The sequence below is a fragment of the Sphaerodactylus townsendi genome, linkage group LG03, assembly GCF_021028975.2.
Source record: "Sphaerodactylus townsendi isolate TG3544 linkage group LG03, MPM_Stown_v2.3, whole genome shotgun sequence".
NCBI lineage: Eukaryota > Metazoa > Chordata > Lepidosauria > Squamata > Sphaerodactylidae > Sphaerodactylus > Sphaerodactylus townsendi.
Window position 1 is genome coordinate 2,527,742 of NC_059427.1, and position 16,805 is coordinate 2,544,546.

A 16,805-nucleotide genomic window follows, 5' to 3' on the forward strand; every position below is an offset into this window, starting at 1 on the left:
GCCATGCTGGCAGGGGCTGATGGGAATTGTAGTTCATGAACATCTGGAGAACCATAGATGTTAACCTCCCTGTCAGAAGATCTTGGAAGGGAGGGTGGCAGCGAGTGGAGGAAAGGCAAGTGGTGAAGGGGCTGTATTAGGAGGAGGCTGCCTCTCAAGGGCGAGGATGCTGGAGTGCAAGAGGAGCCATCTGGGCAGGGGGGGGGGAGCATATATGTCCCCTCTAGGCAGGGTGGGGAGGGGACCCCCCAGTCCCTCTGGGATCTTCTCATAGGGCATCTAGCAAGTGCCTTTGCAAACGAAGTAGGACTGAGTTCTGCAGAGGGATCCTGCTTCATCCAGGAGGGCAAAAGCCCCTAGAGCAGAGAGTAGAAGAGCCGAACTGCGAGGGGTAGAGGAGGGCTCCCCCCAAGGGGGAAAATGATGCCTCTGTCTGGAGCCAAAAATCCTCACACTGAGTGAGGGCCAGAGGACTGAAATGTAGGGCCAGGATCTGCGAGGCAGGACCAAAGAAAGCAGGGAGCAGAGAATTGAAAAAAGGCCCCTGCTCACGCCCTCCTCCCCCACTGGCCACCATTATTTGTGCCAGAATTAAGAGCCGCTTTGTGCAAAATAAAGAAGCCCCCAAAGAAAGATGAGCCAGGCCCATGAATAGGAAAGCGATGTCCTAGCCAGTTTAGGGGGGGTGTTGATGGCTTAAGGCTGAGGAGGGGCAGGAGATCTGGGGGGAAGGCCCCCTTTCAGCCTCCTCTGCTTGGCAGCCTGGCCCCAGCAGGATGTCAAGCTCCTTTGCTCTTGGGGAGACGGATGAGGGAGAGCCACCCCCTTTCCGATCCCCTTTGGTCCTCTGAGTTGTGGGCAGCTTTTTTGCTCCCCTGGGTGTGTGTGTGGGGGGGGTGTCCCCCCAGGCTCCTTGAGAGGGTGATTCAGAGTTGCAGGATCTCTTCAGGGTCAGCAGTTCTGGGTGCTGGATGGCAGAAAAAAGGTAAGGCCCCCATCTGGTGTGCCAAGTGCCCTGTACTGGTTCATGCAAGCAAAGACAGTGGGCACAACTTTTCTCATGGCAGTGCTAGATTTCTGTGTGCAGGGACATTTCCATGATGCAAGAAAACCTTCTTGGTTGCCAAGTTCAGGGTTGGAATCTCCCACCTTCTCCCTTAAACCGGACAATGTAGTTTTAGCTTTCGTGCTGTGTTTAAGGACATGATATGCAATTTGACAGTAAATCTGGAGTAATCCAATGAAAAAAACAGAGAGGGTTCATGAGCACCCATGATTTGGAGCTCTTCTTCTGCATCTTGGTGGTGCCACAAAGCAGTGGATGTCTGATTTTTGCATTGTAGTCTTTGGCTGTGAACATGACTTGTAATTTGATGGTGAATTTACAGTACAGCTAACACAAAAATATTAAGCATCCATGCTTTGGAATTATGTTAGTACAGCATCGCAGCACCATGAGGTTGTGGTTATATGATCCATGTGGATCCCACTTTTACCCAGTCCTCTTTTTCACCCATCTTCAACGGAGGGGGAGCATTTTTCTAATCCTTTTGGTCCAGTCCTTCTCTTTAGGGCTCCCAAATAACGTGTGGGATTGTGGGGGCATCCTAGGTACACTGAAGAGTTTGGGAACTGAAAGACAAGGATCTCCCCCTCACCCACCACTGAGGCCTGAGCCTGCTTCCCACCCTCCAGTATCCATGGGAGATAGAAATCCATGGAGTATTATTTAAGGGGAGAGAGAGGAGGAGGGGGCATGGAGCCAGTGGGCACCCCCTGACCCTGACCCCCTCCTGAATCCAGGATATTAGGAGCTTTTCAGGACTTTACCCCTTGATCTCCAAATCACCTCTGCTGCTGGATTTTTCAGGATCTGCTCCTAAAAAGATTTGTTCTCTCACCTTTCCAGAGTGATTGGAGCACTGGTCACTTACCTCTGAAGGACTGGGCCTTTTTGTGCAGTTGCGCATTCAAGGGTTGCAGGAAACTTCTGAAAAGAAAGAACCACAACACTTCAGGGCACAGCAGAGCTGTAAGCCTGTCAATCTTTACAGGACTGGGTGGACTGAAGTCAGAAAACAGACCCAAATTGGTACATGTCAATTATTGTTGTACATACTTCGTTGTTGTTCCACATACTGTGTCTTCAGAAACTGAAGTCCCCTCAATGCTCTATCCCACAAACGTCAGAGGTTTCCCAAGCAGGACATGATAACCCTCCCCAATAGGGCTTCAGGAGGGAAAACCCTTGCAGCCAGATGCTGGAAGAGATCCTTCCAAGTAAGCCAGTGGATGATAAGCTTTTAGATCATGGAAGGGAGGAAGGCTGGGATCATCCTCAGCCGTGGTTGTCGTGAGGTTGCCAACTCACAGCGGGCAAATTCCTGGACATTTTGGGGTGGCTTTGGGATGGAGGGTGGCTCTTCAGTGAGGTGTAATATTGTCTCGTCTATCCTCCAGTGCTGCCATTTTCTCCAGGGAGAAGTGATCTCTGTCACCTGGATGTTGGTCGTAATTTGGGGAAAACTTCAGGCCCCACCCGGAATTTGATAACTCATTCAGGCACCAATTTTCCTCCACCATCATAGTGGTGTTTGGGGTTTTTTTTTGGGGGGGGGGGGTGATTATTAGAAAAGCAAAGCAAAATGTATGGAACTGGTGTTCTATTGCTGGTCTTTTGAATTCTGCAAAAAATAACTAGCCCCATCCAAAGACTGTAAATTTCGTTGTGCGTGCACAATGACAATAAAATGCTTATGCTCCAGTGCTTGTGAGGCCAGGTTGGTGAACTACTGTCCAAGACCTGCCCAGCACAGGAGAGGAGAATTCTGAAAAACCTGTTGCCAAGGTCCAGACAGTCTAGCACCACCACCAGTATCCATGGAAACATCCTCTGTGCCCACTAATCATCACACAAGGTGACTGCCCTATGACAGGCAGAGAGGGGCAGAGCATGCTGGTGAAGCCACGCCCCGTAGTATCAGCCTGCTGCCCACCACCGGAGCCCCTCGGGGATGGGGCGGTATAAAAATCTAACTAATAAATAAAAATAAAATAAACAGAAGGACAAGAGTGACAAATGGCACATGAGCATGCATCGCTGTGAGAAGCGTGGCACCCCTACCTGTCCCTCCCCATCTCCCTTGGTGGAGGAAGCCATGACAGAAAGCCAAATACTCCTTCCTGTTCTGGAGTTTGAATGAAGATGTCAAGGGATTGTATCTATGTGATTGAGATTCATTCCTATCTGGATGTAATTACTTGCAACTGCAAATCAATGCTGCTACAAGATATATGTAACTAGCCTGCCATATGTTACCAGTGCCAGGCGGGGCATTCTTTCCTTGATCTGTACTTTATGGCTTCACATGCTTTGTAGTAGGCTTCTTGGGAAAACAGGACAACAGGGATAAAGGGGATGGCAAATGTCAGATTTGTCAGAATTGGCTTTGCCAGGCTTTGGTGCTTTGATGCTTATCAATAAACTCTACTGATCAACAATGAAGAGTCCGGTTCTGGTGGGTTTTCCGGGCTGTGTGGCCGTGGTCTGGTAGATCTTGTTCCTAACGTTTCGCCTGCCTCTGTGGCTGGCATCTTCAGAGGTGTATCACAGAGGGAAGTCTGTTGCACACTGTGTCCAGAGAGAAGGGGATGTTTAGTGGGGTATATATTGTCCATGTCCCAGTGTGGGGAACCAATCAGTACGTGTTTGGGTGGAACTTGTTATGCAAAGATGTGGTTGATAGTATTGTATTGCAGGTGGGGCTTATCAGTCCAGGGAGTGATTCACATTCATGAAGAGTATTGGTTTGAGACTTAACAGAGGAGCAGCATCTTTTTGCTAGGCAAGAGTTACACACACCCAAGCCACAAAACAGAAAGCAACACAATGCTTCCTTCATGCACCATCTCCTTGATACAGGGTTGCCAATATCCTAGTACGACCTGGAGAGCACCTGGGATTACAGTGGATTTGTTTGCATGTAGAAAATGGATCCTTTCGGAGGTGAACTCTTGGCCTTTATGCAAAGGCAAATTTGCATAACCCTTCACAGGCTCTACCCCCACATTTCCAGGAATTTTCCAAACTGGAATTCACAACCTTATGCATTCAACAGGATTTGTTGCCCCCCCCACCCCATCACCTATGTATCCCAGCAACCCTTGTGCCCATTCCATGCACAAACCACAACATTGATGCAGTTCTATTCTGTGTCAATGTCAGACCTACTCTTGCCCTACACCAGCAGGGGACCACTTTGGCTTTGGGTGGGCATATCTCCTGACACTCTTAGTAACCATCTGAAGTCCCAAGGACAGTATGACCCAAAGTAACATCTTCAGAGAGCTAGAGACAGTGAAGTTTCCCAAATGAACAAACAGGCATGTATCTAAAATACCACACTTTTGTTCTGATCCACTGTGTATCTTCATTAGCTTTTACTTCTGACATGTTGCTATCTGCCCCCCACCCCACAGTCGCAGAGAGAAGCATCTCTTCATACCCAAGTGAGTGAGGGCATCTTTTCAATGTTGCAGGTGACCCAAAAGGAAGGGAAGGAGATGGAAAACAAAGACCCCCATTACATCTGGGATCAGGAGCCCCTGAACTCAGAAGTACTTTGCCGACACTTCCGGCAGTCCCGCTACCATGATGCCGACGGGCCTCCAGAGGTTTGCAGCCAGCTCCATGGACTTTGCAACCTCTGGCTGAAGCCAGAGAGACACTCCAAGAAGCAGATCCTGGACCTGGTGATCCTGGAGCAGTTCCTGACCATCCTGCCCCACGAAATGCAGCACTGGGTCAGAGGATGTGGGCCGGAGAGCAGCTCCCAAGCGGTGGCCCTGGCCGAGGGTTTCCTCCTGAGTCAGGCCGAGGAGAAGAGGCAGGCAGAACAGGTGAGGGCTTGTCTTTCCAGCTATGTCTAATTCAAGCAACAATGTCTGATCCTCTCCTAAAGTTTCCCTGCCTGATATTTCTCCAAAGGATAATCATCTGAATGGGAGGGTTTAACATCCTACTTTGGCAGCCACTTCTAGAGGATTTCTCATCCATTCAGATTATTCCCCAAGGTTGAAAAAAAACCTTTCTAGGTCTGCTGATAGAGAGGTGCAGAGTCTGGGAGTGGGGCAGGATCCATTCCTTGGTATCTTCCATTCTGTCTCATACTTGTCTCCCTCGCTGCTGTTTCAGAGGTGGGATCCATTTGTGAAGATAGAAGCTAAGTTCTCTGAGATGGAAGGAGGAACGTTGGAGGAAGGGGAGCCAGCCCAAGAGACCCTTTCACGTGGTAAGGACTCACTGTGGAGCACGCAGTTAATTAGATGGGTAGAGAATTACAGTCAAGAAAAAGATCAAACGCTTCTTCATCCAACTTATGGCACTCAGTATTAAAAGGTTGGAATGCCTGTAGAAGGGAATTAAATTCAGGGAGGCAGCTCCTCTCATTGATTACAATATTCATATCCCTCCTTTTTCCATTAGTGGGATTCAAGACGGCTCAAAAGAACATGCAGACAAATCCCATCTGAACTCTTCAATCTTTTGGCTAAATAATGGTTGTTTGTTCTGATCAGCACAGCTCTGAAAATCAATTGCTAGAGTCTAGGAAAAGTGGGAAAATAAGTTTTTTGCTTATACTTATTAGGAAATCTGACCAGCTGCTGTAGGAAATAGATCACTGGATGAGGAATGCCAGGCTGGTGGGAGGGGCTTAGGGTGGAGGTGATGTTGAAGTTGCTTCTGGCTGAAAATGCAGATGTGATGTTAATGGATCAGTAGACGCTACGGATACTCATTGGTATTACTCCAGGTATTCCAGGTATGCTCAATTCAGGTGTGGATCTTTAACCTGATGTGACAGCAAGGTACCATGCCACATTATTTTGGCCTCCCTATATTTTCTTCCACCATCCTGGACTCAAGGGTGTGTGCAAGGGCCCAGCTGGTGGGAAAATAGTATGTCTGGGCCTTTAGTCTGGTCCAGCAGAGATGTTATCACATTTTTCAGCTCCAGTGTTCACAAGGCAAGTTTCAAGTATCACAGAAGTCTAAAATGTGTCAGTAGCAGTTACAGGCTCCCGGTTACTTTGTGCTTCTCTTCCGCCTCTCCCACTACTTACTAAAAATGGTTACAGTTCTTTTTGTGTGCACACCGGGTAAAGTTTCACAACACTGGGAACAGGGTGCATGTAAACAGATTACCGTGTTTCCCCGAATATAAGACAGTGTCTTATATTAATTTTTGCTCCCAAAGATGCGCTATGTCTTATTTTCAGGGGATGTCTTATTTTTCTGTGTTCTGTTTGTCGGGCATGCTTCCAAACAAAAAACTTTTCTATGTCTTACTTTCGGGGGATGCCTTATATTTCGCACTTCAGCAAAACCTCTACTACGTCTTATTTTAAGGGGATGTCTTATATTCAGGGAAACAGGGTAGGAAGTGGAGGTTAATACCCTTTTTTCCCACTTTTCTCTCCTTCACAGGGAGTGAACAGACACTGCTGACCTTTTTTCATTGTGGAGTCGTGAAAACAGCTGCTGCGCCTCCAGTCCAGGTGGGGGAGATGAGCAGGGAAAAGCCTGGATCCCCGCTTCCTTCTTGGGGGGGCGGGGTTTCTCCTGCAGTTGGTGCCCAGGCAAGAGGCTCTGAATGCCACTTTTTATACACAAGTTCTCCACCCTGTACCCTCCCAGAACACCCCTTTCCAGAGTGCCATCCCTGCTTAGCGTGTCCTTTGACAAAGAAATCTGCTTTTCTTTCAGTCTCAGGTTTCCTTTGAGGAGGTGGCCGTGTCTTTCACAGAGGCAGAGTGGGCACTGCTGGATCCAGACCAAAGAGCTCTCTATGAGGATGTCATGCTGGAGAACTGTGGGAATGTGGCCTGTCTGGGTAAGGAACTCTCATAGGTTCCAGAGGGACACATTTCTACCTTTGGGATGAGGCGTGAATCAAAATCTTGAACATCACTATGTTGCGTTGAGGCCTGTTCCGCTACTTGCTCCCTTGTGGAGCAACCCAGGTTTGCCCAGGGCAACCGAATCAGAGAGAGGGTTCCAGCCTGAGGCCAGTGTGGGACTGAGAGGCCCTCAGGAAGGCTCCGGAAGGGGTGACATCCTAATTTTTCAGTCGACAACCATTAGAATACTCTTGTCCTCCAGTAGTTTCATAGTGATGGCCTCTGACTGTGATCTGGACAGCCCACTTGGTGTAATGTTTTACAGTGGCAGACTCTGATGTGGTGAAAAGGGTCTGACTCCTGACTCCTCCACATGAAACCTGGCTGACCTCAGAACTCTCTCAGACCCATGTACCTCACAAGGTTTCTGTTTTGATACTCCTTAAAGGTAGGGAATAAGTGGGGTCTTTTTCTTAACACTGTTTGGCAATGTGGCCTTTGATCTTGATCACGTTTCCATTTTTCCTGGGAAAACAATCCTCTCCCTTGGATTCTTTCCTTCCCCATGTAAGAACCATCACTTTCTCTGTGTATGTGTGGCAAAGGAGACAGGGATATAAGAGAGACTGTGGTGGGGACAGACAAATGACTTATATCTGAAAGCAGGTGAGATATTTTCTCTAGAGGATCTCAAGATATGTGTTCCCTTCCCAGATGAGCTGGCTGCGACTGAATATCCTACATGGTTATGTCAAAGGAATGAGCAAGGAATATCATCAAAGAAATAGACTTTGAGGACTTCTTCACTTCTTCTCATATCTTAGTTCGGTCAGGATCACAAAGCCTGCTGGGAAAAGAGGAGGGAGATCTTCTGGGTCCTGAAAAATGGGGTGCTCTGAAGCTCCTTCTTCCTGCTGTATCCTGCTGAATGACAGGGGGAGGTACTTAGCAAAAGCCAAGGTAGAGGAGGCCCAGGCCTTTTCCCTACAGCCATCATCTAGATGCCTTTGGGCCTTAACTGCACTCCCCACTTTGGGCGCATCTTCCAAAAACTATGGGGGTCGGCTTTCAAATGTTGAGTTCGCTAGGTGAAGTCCTTCCTCCCTTGCCCCCACTAGCAAATGATGAAAACCAGCTCTTCATGGATTTCATCACAACTAGAAGGAACCTGGGACGTTGTGGGTTTTTTAAGTTGTATGGCTGTGTTCCAGTAGTATTTTCTCTGAAGATTCCAGCCACAGATGCAGGCAAAAGGTCAGGAAAAAATACTACTGGAACACGACCATACAACCTGGAAAACCCACAACATCCTAGTGATTCCAGTCGTGAAAGCCTTTGACAATACATAAAAGGAACCTGTCTGTGTAGTTGTAAGGAATTCCATAGAAGCAGAAATAAAAGGCTTTTTTGGTGTAAAAGACCGTTTATTCAGACATCCTAGAAAGCTCACGTACACGACGTGGCAGGAATAAAGTCTCCCGCCAGAAGCACAGGTTATAACTCTGTCCATCCCATCCCTCCCGAATTTACGGGAACGGGAGGTCTCATCTCCCTCGCAGGAGATAAGGTCTCCGCCAGCAGAAGCTGGCCCATCGCCCGGGTTGTGGAATGTAGTCAAGGCCAGGCGGCTGACCCGCTCATCAACACCATTGAATCCTTTACACTCTGCCTCCCTTAAAAAAGACTTCTCCCCAGGTTTGCGCGGAAAGGTGTGATGGAAAGCAGAAATGAGGGAAGGGCCGCCAATATTTTCGGAATAAACCTAATGATTGGTACCCAGAGGAATACCCCCACCCAAGAGACTAAATATTGCAAGCGCTTATGATTAAACGGTGAGTCCAGGGATGGCGCTGCTAATTTCGTGAATGCTTGTGGCCATCAATTATAGCGTCGGTGGGGTCTCCGGTCGCGTTGTGGCATCGGAAACGGGAGCCTTGAGCAAACGCGATCTGGAGCTTCCAACCTATTATCCATGGGGGCTGAAGAGAGGCAAGCAGCTGCTTCCTCCTCTGCTGGGTCGCCTTCTTCGTAACTCTCTTTAGACGAAATTCGCCATGGGGGCGGCCCGGATTTGCGTGGTGGCTTGGCAGATGGGGCGCGCTACGTCGGAGCGGTTATTCTGTTTTTTCGGGCAGTTGGTGGCTAGATGACCCGTCCGCGAGGTAAAAGACACAATCCCAGACGGCGACGGCTACCGGAGGTGGTCTCGCAGAGGGGCTGCTGGGTTTGGCTTTGGGGAGTCGCAGCGGTGGTCAGAGCGGCGGGTTTTGGGCGCATGGCCGGCACGAGCGCACTCTAAAATCCAGACGCTTCACCTGGGGACCCCAAGCTTCCATCCAATCAGCAATAGTGCTGGAATCCGAATTCAGAAACACCGCTTTCACGCGAAGTTTGTCACGACAGCATCCGAGAAGTATTCACATTTCATGCGCTCAGGCCAATTTCCTTAGGAGGGAGTTCAGAGCAGTCACGCGCACGAAATTCACGGGGCAAAATTCTGCAAACGAGAGGTTGCCTTGCTGAATGGATTTGAGGGTGCGGATGGCTTCATTGTCAGCACCCGGATCTTGGAAGCGAGCTCCTTTAAGGCTTGGAGGAACGCCGGCACGGCGCGAGTATCCCCATCTTGCAGGTGATTCAAAAAGAGTCACAAACCTGTCGGCCGTCGCCTTCATCCAAGACGGAACCGATGTCCCCGTATTTCGCGTTCAGACCGCAGTATAAACCGCCATAGTCCTCCATGTGGGCATAATCGAAGTTGCAGGGATGAAGTAGGGGAAGTTTGGAATGTCCCATCGAAACGGGCAGGTATTGGAGGTCTGTATCCTCTCTCCACGTTCCTTGGCTACTTCCGCTGGGGCGTAGCGGGTTAAGAGGGTTGAGGCAGCTGGCGCAGGGGGGGCCGGAATCGGTGGAGGTGGGGGTACCAACGCCGGGCGCCGGGGCTTGGTGTTCCGGTGGGAGCCGGGTCCTTGGAAGGTGGTAGCAGGACTCCAGCATGCCGCTCATGCGTTGGCTGTACCAGTGACAGCCGTAGACTCCAACTTGGGGCATCCTGTTCTGCTGCTTCTTCAGTTCCCTCTCCAAGGCGGCTAGCTCTCCTGGCGAAGTCAACACGTATCCTGGTGCGCATGCAAAGCTGCTTTCTCTCGCTCCAGTTTGGCCAGTTCGCCTGAACAGCTGCAGTTAGTTCACTTTGCGTACGTTAGCGCCTGAACGCTGACGCTGTAAGTCCAGTTTGGAGCGTGCCCAGACTTTATCATGGACTGATAGGTTCTGGCACATATTGTCGCTGGGTAAGCCGCCTCTTTGGCACGGGTCCAATTCGAAGTTGGATTTCTTTGCGCTGTTGTTCCCGGTCCCTTTGCAGGTTTTCTACGCCTTTGCCGTAGCGTTTCCGCTCGTTCCTCCTATATAGCTGGCGCTCACGGGCCCATGCTTCTTGGGCATCCTTAGGTCGGCCCACTTCCTCATCCCAGCTCTTTGATGGGAGGGGGAATAGATCCGGATGGGAATGCAGGCTTTCCTCGGATTCCTCTTCATCTGAACGTAGGACATCGCGCCCACCGGTGGTTCCATCGGCACCTCCGCAGCTGCTGATCCGGGGATCTGGGGGGTCCGGGATCGAAAGTTGGTAACGGGATACCCCTCCCAATCCCCTCGGCTATAGTCCCGGGTTTCAACGGTGGTCTTCGGACGCGGGCCCCAGTGCGCTAATGGTGGATTCTTGGGAGCATCACCAAAAATACGAAGTCCCGGAATCGCTCAATGGACTCCCCAGGGCTGCCGCGATGAAAGGTGGTCAGTCTGCCCGTCTCCTCCGTGACAGGTTGCATCTGAGGTTTGTAATCCATAATGAAACGGGCAGATATCCGATCCACAGGCCGATCCATAGACAGCGCCCCAAACGACTCATGTAAGTCCCCATGGTCGTCTCCTCGTCCCTCGTCCCAACGAAGTAAGGGAAGACTCGTGTTGATACGAGGACGGGAAAGAGTTACCAGCGAGACCCGTTCTCCCGCCGGTTCCTCCAAATCCAGAAGGGAAAGCTCGGAGCCCTCTTTGGGGGCTACCGCACCTTCCACAGAAATATTCAACCTCTCCATGCCGAGACACCAGAGGTCCACTGCACTAGGAAGATAGATGAACTAAGATTCCTGCCACAATGTAAGGAATTCCATAGAAGCAGAAATAAAAGGCTTTTTTGGTGTAAAAGACCGTTTATTCAGACATCCTAGAAAGCTCACGTACACGACGTGGCAGGAATAAAGTCTCCCGCCAGAAGCACAGGTTATAACTCTGTCCATCCCATCCCCCCTCCCGAATTCCCATGGGAACGGAGGTCTCATCTCCCTCGCAGAGATAAGGTCTCCGCTGCAGAAGCTGGCCCATCGCCCGGGTTGTGGAATGTAGTCAAGGCCAGGCGGCTGACCCGCTCATCAACACCATTGAATCCTTTACAGTAGTTGCAGGACTGGATATCATGGTGATGTCTTGTGGAGAGCCTGCATGGTGTAATGGTTAAGAGAAGTGGAGTCTAGTCTTTCAGGTGGGAATCAGTTGCTAGTTTATGTCAGTCAGACTGACTTGCAAACCAAGCCTTTCTGAGAAAGCAGGCTTGAATGTTCTTTTAAAGTGTATCTTCATGTTCCCTTTGATACAGAGTTGGAAAAAGCTGGCAATGTTTTCTGTGTGGATGGAGCTTGAAAGGGAGATCAGCTGTCCTGTGTGGGTGCTAACGGAATCTGTTTATTTCAGCAGGAGATGAGCAGTGGAATGAGGGTGACAAAAAATGCAGAACTTATTGCCAGATCAAATCAGCAGTGATGGTCTGAAAGGAAACGTCAGGAATACAAGTGGACCAAAGAGGCAGAAAGGAAGTCACATGGCCGAGAAGAAGGTTAAACCCGTTTCTCACCAAGGGCAGGATTTCCACGAACTAAGCCACACAGTAGAGGTAGCATATCAGTGCTTAGGGTGTGGAATGAACTTCTCAGATCAAAACCAATTTGAGAGCCATTTGCAAATGCACAGTGGAAAGAAGACTCATCAATGCTTGGCGTATGGCAAAACTTTCCTTTCTAGAGGAAAGCTCTTTAGGCATCAAAGAGTACATGAAGAAGAGAAACTTTATAGTCACTTAGACAGTGGCAAGAACTTCTCACCCAGTTCAAATATTTTTCAAATATTTTTCTTCATTCAGAAGAAAAAACATTAATGTCCTTAGAGAGGGGAATGACCTCCTCTGGTAGAAGAATGGGTAATGTATATCTTCCAAAGGACAGTATAATGAGGGCATGTAAATGCTTTTGGTGTAAAAAATTCTTCAGTTGCAGATCAAAACTACTTGTGCACCAAAGAACCCACACAGGAGAGAAACCTTTTGAATGCATTGAGTTTGGCAAAGTATTTAGTCATAGTGGCAATCTTCAAGGACATCAAAGAACTCATACAGGGGAGAGACCTTTTGAATGCTTAGAGTGTGGAAAGAGATTCAATCATAGGAACCCTCTTCAAATACATCAAAGAACTCACACAAAGGAGAGACCTTTTGAATGCTCAGAGTGTGGAAAAAGATTCAGTCGGAGTAGCACTCTTCAACAGCATCGAATAACTCATACAAAGGAGAGACCTTTTGAATGCTCAGAGTGTGGAAAGAGATTCAGTCAGACTGGCTCTCTTCAACAGCATCAAAGAACTCACACAGGGGAGAGACCTTTTGAATGCTTAGAGTGCGGAAAGAGATTCAATCATAGGAACACTCTGCAACAGCATCAAAGAATTCACAAAAAGGAGAGACCTTTTGAATGTTCAGACTGTGGAAAGAAATTCAGTTGGAGTAGCAGTCTTCAGAGGCATCAAAGAACTCACACACATGAGAGATCTTTTGCATGCTCAGAATGTGGAAAGAGATTCAGTCAGAGTCGTACTCTTGAATTGCATCAAAGAATTCACACAAAGGAGAGGCCTACTGAATGCTCACAGTGCGGAAAGAGATTCAGTTGGAGTAGCAGTCTTCAGAGGCATCAAAGAACTCACACACATGAGAGATCTTTTGCATGCTCAGAATGTGGAAAGAGATTCAGTCAGAGTTGTACTCTTGAATTGCATCAAAGAATTCACACAAAGGAAAGGCCTTTTGAATGCTCAGAGTGTGGAAAGAGATTCAGTCAGAGTAGTACTCTTCAATATCATCAAAGAACTCACACAGGGGAGAAACCTTTTGAATGCTCAAAGTGTGGAAAGAAATTCAGTTGGAGTGGCCATCTTCAAAGCCATCAAAGAACTCACACCAAGGAGAGGCCTTTTGAATGCTTAGAGTGTGGAAAGAAATTCAGTCAAAGTAGCACTCTTCAGCAGCATCGAAGAACTCATACGAAGGAGAGACCTTTTGAATGCTCAGAGTGTGGAAAGAGATTCAGTCGGAGTAGCACTCTTCAACAGCATCGAAGAACTCATACAAAGGAGAAACCTTTTGAATGCTCAGAGTGTGGAAAGAGATTCAGTCAGACTGGCTCTCTTCAACAGCATCAAAGAACTCACACAGGGGAGAGGCCTTTTGAATGTTCAGAGTGTGGAAAAAGATTCAGTTTGAGTGGCAATCTTCAACGGCATCAAAGAACCCACACAGTTGAGACCATTTGTATGCTCCGAAGAGCAGAAAGAGATTCAGTGAGAATAGCCATCTTCAACAGGGTCAAAGAACCCATACAGGGGAAAAACCTTTTGAATGCTCAGTGTAAGAATGATGTATCCTCTTCACTCTTAGACAGCATCAAAGAACTCACACAAAAGAGAGGCATTTTGAATACTCAGGGTATGGAAAGAGATTCAGTTAGAGTGGCAGACTTTAACACTGTCAATGAATCCAAGGAGGACAGAAGCACTTGGAATGCTCAGAGTGTAAAAAGAGATTCAGTCGGAGGAGTCTTCAGCAATATATAAGAACTGCACAAAGAGAGAAAACATTTGAATGCTCAGAGTGTGGAAAGAGATTCAGTCAGAGTGTCATTCTGCAACAGCATCAGAAAACCCACATGGGTTTTCAACCTTTTTGAATGCTCAGAGTGTGGAAAGAGATTCAGTTGGAATAGTAACCTACAGCAACATATAAGAACCCACACAAAGGGAGAAAACTTTGTTGGTTTTTTTTAGTTTTAAAAAATAAACTTTATTTGGCAAAAGGATTGTTTAAAAAGACATACATTAAACAAAATAGATAATTACAGAGTTACACAACTGAAAGACTCACTAAAGCTAAAAACGTAATAAAAATAGCACATTCTTAAAGAAACTCGTATTGTTTCAATAATCTTGATTATCTCTTCCTGCTACCCATATATAACATCATTTTTTCTTTCATCTCCTAGATCCAACTCATTCCTTAAATTCTTTTAATTTATAAAAAAAATTAAAGGAAAAAAATCATGAAGCGCTTAAATTAAATGCTACTATAATTTATAAAGCCTTTACAGTCCTCCCTCTTATCAGCAAAATCTAAAAAAGATTTCAATTTTCCAAAAAGAAATTAATATTTTTGTTCTTAATTAAAGGAATTAAAGAAGCATATTCCAATAAGGTATTCAACCAATCTTCGATTGATGGCTCCATTTCAGATTTCCAATTCTTGGCAATCAATACTCTCACAGCTGTGATCATATATAATAACAATTTTTAATATTTCAGTATATTTCTTACATTTTTAGACATAATGTTTAACAGAAATAGTTCTTTACTGAATCCGGTGATGAAGAGAGTTGCTCTTAGAACAGTGATGGCGAACCTATGGCACTGGTGCCAGAGGTGGCACTCAGAGCCCTCTCTGTGGGCACGCACAAACAGAGTGCCCCCCCACACACACATCTAGGCTGGCCTGGGCCGCTGGGCTCAATTATTAGCATTAAATCTAAGACCTAGTTTTGGGGAAGCAGTGTAGATGACCCTGTTAAGCGCTGTTAAACCCCACTGATTTTCATGCGAAGAACTAAAGCGCGATCATTTACCTGGGATTAAGCTTGGTTGCTGGCAATGGGGCTTGCTTCTGAGTAAACCCTCCTAGGGTCGTGATTCACCCGTTTGAAGAGTTGCATGGTTGCTTCAAAGCAAAGCCAACAACTACCACCAAGCTTACTCCCGAGTAATGCACACCTCAGAGCCAACAATTTTTTTCTGAACTAAAACCTCAGATAACAGGTTAAATTGCCGTGTTGGCACTTTGCGATAAATAAGTGGGTTTTGGGTTGCAGTTTGGGCACTCGGTCTCTAAAAGGTTCGCCATCACTGTCTTAGAACTTTTCTCCTCTCTAGAAGATCTTATGGTCTGTTGCAACAGCCAATTTCAGCTAAATCCTCAATTAAAGGGTTAGCCAAATTTTTATAAAAACTCTGAAGAGTACTCTTTCTCTTTAAACCTAAAAATTCTCCATAAGGAAGATATACCTTGAGATTTTTAGGGTGAAGAGCACAAGAGGATTCTGAGATGGAAAAAGAAATTAGAGAGGCCAACAAAAGCAAAAACGTAGTGGTAATGGGCAATTTTAACTATCCCCACATAAACTGGAAATATGCATGTTCAGGTCATAGTAAGGAGAGAGCATTCCTGGATATGCTAAATGACTGTGGCTTAGAGCAGATGGTTGTGGAACCAACCAGGAGAGAGGTGATCCTAGATCTAATTCTATGTGGGACCCAGGACCTGGTGCGGGAAGTCAGTGTTGTTGAGCCGATAGATTCAATATCTCTACGTGCGGGCAAGTGACAACTACTAATGTAGTTACATTCGCCTTCAGAAGGGGAAATTTCTCAAAGATGAGGGGGATAGTGTGCAGGAAGCTGAAAGAGAAAATCAAGAGAGTCACTTCATACTTTGACAGAGTGATTGGTGATTTCACCCACTGTTTTTCAATAGCTAACAATATGTGTCTTTTCACAGAGCTGCGCCTCCAACCATAGGAGGTATCCAGTCCGTAAGCCTGTTTTGCCGGCAGATCACAGTTCTGTAAAGTCCATATTGGTAGCTATTGAAAAACAGTGGGTGAAATCACCAATCACTCTGTCAAAGTATGAAGTGTGAGAAATTTCTAATACATGTTATGTAAGAATGACTTGGATGTCTAGTGAATGAGTTAATGAACGAAATATTTGTTGTATTACAAGGGAGTTGAGAGCCAGCAGGTAAGGTGCAACGTGGGTGGTAAATGAAAGAATGCCAGCTGGGCAGCCTTGGTGACCTGGGCCTCCAAGGTCAACATGGAGTCCAGGATCACCCCCAAGCTCTTGACTGTTGAAATAGGCTCTAGAAGAACCTCATCAAGAGCTGGGCGTCATCCAGGTGTCTCTACCCCACCCAGCCAATGCCAGCCTGTATGCCCCAATCCCATCCAGACATAGTGTGTCCTTACCAGGTGAAGTAGCATCTTGGATGTGCGTCTGGGCTTGTTGACCTTCCTCCAACAGAGCTCTTTCCATCTCAGAGAACTTTGCTTGCATCTTCCTGAATGTATCACACATCTAAAATGGCAGCAAGAGAGATGAGCAAGAGATGGAATGGAAGATACCAAGGAAGGGATCCGACCCAACTCCCAGACTCTGCACCTTTCGATCAGCAGAGCTAGAAGAGGGGGTTTTCAATGCTGGAGAGGACAGATATTCCCTAGAAGAAGGGGCTGCTGAAGCAGGTCATTAAAACCTCCCATTTGGATAATTAGCACTTGGACAAATATCAGGCAGAGAAGCTTTAGGAGAAGGTCAGGTATTGTTGCTTGAATTAGATGTAGCCGGAAAGAAAAGCCCTCACCTGTTCTGCCTGCCTCTTCTCCTCTGCCTGACACAGGAAGAAACTTTCGGCCAGGGCCACTGCTTGGGAACTGGTCTCCGGCCCACATCCTCTGACCCAGCATTTCGTG

At 47.2% G+C, this 16,805-nt stretch overlaps 5 protein-coding genes across 6 annotated transcripts in view; 3 read left to right on the plus strand and 2 right to left on the minus strand.

The window, feature by feature from the left end:
* Positions 1–16,805, minus strand: part of LOC125428839 (zinc finger and SCAN domain-containing protein 32-like) — a 665,212-nt gene that overhangs the window by 623,894 nt on the left and 24,513 nt on the right. The window lies entirely within an intron of this gene.
* Positions 1–16,805, plus strand: part of TAP2 (transporter 2, ATP binding cassette subfamily B member) — a 1,062,867-nt gene that overhangs the window by 257,146 nt on the left and 788,916 nt on the right. The gene's annotated exons all lie outside the window — the stretch shown is intronic.
* The window catches only part of LOC125428531 (zinc finger protein 708-like), a 1,111,878-nt gene that overhangs the window by 88,416 nt on the left and 1,006,657 nt on the right, over positions 1–16,805 (minus strand). The gene's annotated exons all lie outside the window — the stretch shown is intronic.
* Positions 1–16,805, plus strand: part of LOC125428560 (zinc finger protein 420-like) — a 469,229-nt gene that overhangs the window by 331 nt on the left and 452,093 nt on the right. The window contains exon 2 of the mRNA XM_048488869.1: positions 1,910–2,092. The gene's annotated coding sequence lies outside the window, so the exon portion shown is untranslated. The remainder of the gene's footprint in view (positions 1–1,909; positions 2,093–16,805) is intronic.
* On the plus strand, positions 6,832–14,762 carry LOC125428699 (zinc finger protein OZF-like). Of its 2 annotated transcripts, none has more exons than XM_048489240.1 (2): positions 6,832–6,893; positions 11,659–14,762. In XM_048489240.1, the coding sequence occupies exon 2, from the start codon at positions 12,118–12,120 to the stop codon at positions 13,843–13,845; it is 1,728 nt and encodes a 575-aa protein (XP_048345197.1). In that variant the 5' UTR covers positions 6,832–6,893; positions 11,659–12,117; the 3' UTR covers positions 13,846–14,762. The 2 variants fall into 2 exon arrangements, with proteins under 2 accessions (XP_048345197.1, XP_048345198.1); XM_048489241.1 differs by having other exon boundaries at positions 6,848–6,893; positions 11,662–14,762.

Bases quoted from the DNA above. Each gene is read 5' to 3' on its own strand.
- LOC125428699 (XM_048489240.1), top strand. From the start codon at position 12,118: ATGTCCTTAGAGAGGGGAATGACCTCCTCTGGTAGAAGAATGGGTAAT.